The sequence below is a fragment of the Anarrhichthys ocellatus genome, unplaced genomic scaffold, assembly GCF_004355925.1.
Source record: "Anarrhichthys ocellatus isolate YVR2014 unplaced genomic scaffold, GSC_Weel_1.0 scaffold4205, whole genome shotgun sequence".
Classification (NCBI taxonomy): Eukaryota; Metazoa; Chordata; class Actinopteri; order Perciformes; family Anarhichadidae; genus Anarrhichthys; species Anarrhichthys ocellatus.
Window position 1 is genome coordinate 1 of NW_022284179.1, and position 4738 is coordinate 4738.

The following is a 4738-nucleotide window of genomic DNA, read 5'->3' on the forward strand; positions in this document are numbered from 1 at the left end:
TCGCCCATGCAGCAGTAGAAGAACCATATGATTTCAAGGACCCAAAAGTCCAGCTTGGTTAATCTAATTACTGATACTGGTTCTGCGACTGAGGAGTTCCGGACTGCTTCAGTCATACTCACTCCGAATGTGGTCAGGCTGGGGCCCGAGGTTGTGGTGATGTCAGTTGTCATCTTGGCTGTATGTGTTGATTTTCTTTCTTCTTTTTAGGTTGAGGCTCTTGGTTGAGGACCCGGGTCTGCAATGGCTGTGGCGCTCCAGCAGTCCACCCTTTATAGGCGGGTATGGCCCTCCCTTTCCCGTAGGAGGGGCCTCTCCTCTACTTCCCTTTTCCTCCTCGAGTTCCTCTTGAAGCACGATGACACAGTGGCTGCAACCCCACCCTTAATGGCGGCACATGACATTATGCCCAGAATCACAATTCCAACTATCATCAACAAATATGGCCAAAGCCAGGATACCAACGACCCCATCCAGCTCCTTACAACAGAGAGTCCTTCTCCAATCTTCCCTGCCATCTCTTCGACTGCCACCGTGGCTGTCCCGACAATGGTGGCTCCTGTTAACTCGATCCAGGTACACTCATGTACGCGTCGGCCGCTCCGCAGCTCAGCCAGTGTTCTTCTGGTGAATAGCACGTTCCGTTCCCATATAGGCGATTAGGCCCTATCCACTCAAACCCTTTGTCTTCCTTTCCATCACACAGGCTGTTCCTGATGGCGTGACCCTCAGCCAGAAAGACTGTAGGGTCCGTTACTTGCGGGATGATCTGTCCGTTCACATTCTTTCTGTTTTTCATTCGATGGCCCAGGATTAAGTTGGTACAGCTGCTTGTTAGTGGTCCTGATCTTCTCCATTTCTTGTCTGTCCCTTTCACCCAGGTTACTTCTTGCACATGGGTTTCATACTCATCCCCATAGTGTCCCTGGCAATGGTCCTCCCATCCTGGCACGGCTTCACAATGTCTCCCTGCCAGGCTGATGTTGCAAGTAGTGTTTCCTTGGTTACACTCCATCTTCCAGGGTCGTGGGCCTACATATGGTTTGGGTTTGCTCCATACACCAGGCCAGATGTCTCTGTCTTTCAAGTACACTGTGGCAATGTACTGATACTTCACCCAGTAATTTTCTGTCTGAGTTAGGCACGGCACAACCCATTCCAACACTTCGTCCTTCTGTAGGCCCCACCAGGTTGAGCTACCATCTCTGGTATGGCCCTCTTTCCAAGCTTGTAGGGTCCCTTTGATTGTTTGATTTTTCTTCAGGCCCGTACAGTCATATAGCCATGTCCCCCAAACCCGGTGCCACTCTTGCCAAAGTGTGCATCGTGGTGAGGCTCCCTCGGCTAGATACTCTGAACCATTTAGAGCAGGGGTCCCCAAACTTTTTCCTGTGAGGGCCACATAACTTTTCCTTTCTCTGATGGGGGCCGGGGTCAGTTTGTAACAGAAAAAGTGTGACGATCGCAGGGGTGCCTAAATGTAAACATTTATTGTTTTCCAGAAAGCCACACATAACCAAATATTAATAACCCTTTCCGGGATCTTCACAGAAAAAAGTCAGGAAATAAATAACACTATTTGTGAAATAAATAATAACCAAATAACCCTCTCTGGGTTCTTCACAGAAAAAATAAAGTCGGGAAATATATAATAACACTATTTATGAAATAAATAATAACCAAATAACCCTCTCTGGGTTCTTCACAGAAAAAAAGTCCATTGAACATTAACTTTCTGTTGTGCCGTGCACAATCTTAACAGGTAAAAGTTTAGCTTAGTTGTCAGAGCAGAATCTCTTACTCAAATGACTCATATGAGCAGTCTCTCAAAGTTCTTGTGTTCCTTCCTTATAATCCTTTTGTAGGTTCCAGTAGGCTTGTAGACACCGCTGTTTGTAGCTCTCTCTCATCAACTTCCCTGTGAAAACCACAAAGCAAGCAGGCTGAGAAACCGAACTAAGTGGTACAGCACCTACACAGCACAATACATTTCACTACCAGTATGGTTGTGGAGATGGATTTTATCCCAGTAGATGTTATTATGATTAAATTTGTTTATACTCAGAATGACTCATTCAAGTTAGAAAAGTGAGCTTACCTATGTATGTTCATCAGTGTGAACTGTGGGCCTGCATCTGGCTGGTGAGAAGTTGAATGTCAGGTTCCATTCTAGTCACAGCCAGTCTCAAACACTGATGCAGATGTTCATCTGTCAATCTTGATCTCATCGGAGTTTTCAGGTGTTTCATGTGTGAAAAGGTTTGCTCGCAGATATACGTGCTGCCAAAAAGTGTAAACATCTTCATTACGTGTTTTTTTTATGTTAGGGTACGTATCGTTTGGGAGGGCGGCATAGAAGTCAATGAGACTGTTGGGCTTGAATGCGTCTTTCAGAACATCACAGTTCTGTAACTCGGCCAACTCAAACTGATAAGAAGGCTGGGCTTCATCGATGTCGGCAAGAAAGGGGTTCTGGAAAAGACGGATTTCTTTTGCATTAACATGTAGTTGCTGGAATCGCACACCGAACTCCGCCTTCAACATTTCCAGTGCTTCCACACACTTTTCAGCTGGGAACGGGACCGCTGGGTTCTCTGCAGAGAGGTTTTGGGTAGCAGGGAGATGGATGAAGTTGTGATTTTTCACTTGTTCCAAAAGCAGCGCAAGTTTCACCTCAAATGCTTTTATGTGAGAATACATGTCGCAAATGAGTTTCCCCTGGCCTTGTAGCTGCAAGTTAAGGCTGTTCAGCATTTCTGTCACGTCTGTTAAAAATGCGAGGTGCCATTTCCATTCTGGGTCGATCAGCTCTGGGACCGTTTTATCTTTTGAATGAAGAAATGCGTTAATTTCGGGTAGCAGCTCGTAAAAACGCCTCAAAACTCTGCCCCGGCTCAACCATCGGACCTCTGTGTAGTACAGCACATCGCCGTGTGCAGACTCCAGTTCAGACAGGAATTGTTGGAACTGCCTGTGTTTAAGTCCCTTTGCTCTGATGAAGTTTATGCATGACACCACAACCTTCATGACAGAATCCCACTTCAACACTTTGCAGCACAGTGCTTGCTGGTGAATTAGGCAGTGGACTTGTATCGGGGCGGTGAGACCCCGTTCTTCCATCTCCTGGTTTATGCGTCCTATTAGACCACGAGACGCACCCACCATACTAGGAGCCCCGTCAGTCGTGATGCTGGCAAGCTTTGACCAGTCTAAGTCCAACTCTTCCATGGTTTGGCATACTTTGCCGAAAATATCCTCCCCCGTTGTAGTCCCTTTGAGACTTTGGAGGGCTGCCAGCTCCTCGCACATCTCAAAGTTTGCGCTAACTCCACGAATAAAAATGAGTCCACTTTTTAGCTTTGAGAGTTTGTCTGCTCGCATTTGGCCTTGCAAGTTATCATACTTGTCTTTGTGACGGGATTCATAGTGTCGGCGCAGATTGTATTCTTTGAATACCGCCACCGCCTCTTGACAGATGAGACAAACAGCCTTTTCTTTGCATTGAACAAAAAAATAATCGTTTGACCACTGCAGGTTAAATACCCTGCATTCTGAATCAATTTTTCTCTTACCTAACCTTTTCGCCATTATTCCGTTCTATTTGACAGGGGCTAGTCTAGGATTTGTGTGGCCAGACTGAAAAAAATCATAATGCGTCTCTGGTATTGTTCAGGGGGCCGGGCCAAATGTGGAGGCGGGCCGTATCCGGCCCGCGGGCCTTAGTTTGGGGACCACTGATTTAGAGCATCAAACATTTTGTTGGTCACACGTGTCAATTTTTTGGAAATCCCCTAGTGGGACTGTCATCAAATCCTCTGGTTTCGGCAGTTTTTGTACATACATGTCTGTCCTTCCAGGTCCTATGAGGCCGTAGCTGGCTCTGGAGTATCCCTGGCGGAAGGACCCCCTGAAATGCACCAGTGAGGTTACCCATATCCAGGGCAGGGTGTTGTTGAGCCATTCCTCGTGCTGGGCATTGGGTTGGGGTAGATAGATGTACTTCTGAGCCTGATACTGTGGTTTAGTCGCAGAGTTATTAGAAAGTAATTCTGGGTCTCACAGAGAAAGAACATGTTCCAGAAACACTTATCAAGTTTGAGGAGTTTGTTCTTCGTACACTCCCTCGCCCACCTCCTGCTCATATTTCTACAATAACTGGAGGGTCGGGGCTTGAAGTTCGGTTGCGGACTCCATTCCTCGTCCTCTTGAGCCGTAGGTCTTACTTCTTCCTCCTCTTCCTGCTGCGTTGTATTCTCGGCCTGGCTTGTGATGTTGTGCGGCCGGCTGGTCGTGGAGTTACCCGGTAGCCTTACTCTAGGCCGCCTGGGTATACGTCGTGGTGGTGTGGCGTCGCAGGTGAGATTGTAGTGTCCCCAGAACTCCCCTCCTCCTGGCAAAATAGTTAAGCACGTATCATTGCGGTGGCTCGCTGCGTATATTACCTCGGGTTTCCAGTATCCCTCGGTCCCTCGCTCTGCCGATAGGACACATGCCCATGAACAGTACCAGCCCGGGACCCCGTCCTCGGGGTAAATCCAATTACACTGTGCCCTTTTTTCTTTTCTTTCTTTCCGGATCAAGATAGTTATCTTCATTTCCTCTCCTTCCGTAGATATTTCATTCACCTTCCATGTTGAATTCTCTGTCACTCGCTGGACTTCATCTGCCCAATCTGCTTTATCGTCTGTCACGTTGAGTCCACTTGTTTGCTTCCAGGTAGCCATCCACGCGATGATAG

At 47.4% G+C, this 4738-nt stretch overlaps 1 protein-coding gene across 1 annotated transcript; it reads right to left on the reverse strand.

Annotated features, from left to right (window-relative positions):
- Nucleotides 1–2205: 2205 nt before the first annotated feature.
- On the reverse strand, nucleotides 2206–3381 carry LOC116379378 (general transcription factor II-I repeat domain-containing protein 2-like). The gene has a single exon (XM_031841328.1). The coding sequence runs from the start codon at nucleotides 3379–3381 to the stop codon at nucleotides 2206–2208; it is 1176 nt and encodes a 391-aa protein (XP_031697188.1).
- Between the last annotated feature and the right edge of the window lie 1357 nt (nucleotides 3382–4738).

Excerpts from the sequence above, each read along its gene's own strand:
- LOC116379378 (XM_031841328.1), bottom strand. The coding sequence starts at position 3,381 with ATGCGAGCAGACAAACTCTCAAAGCTAAAAAGTGGACTCATTTTTATT.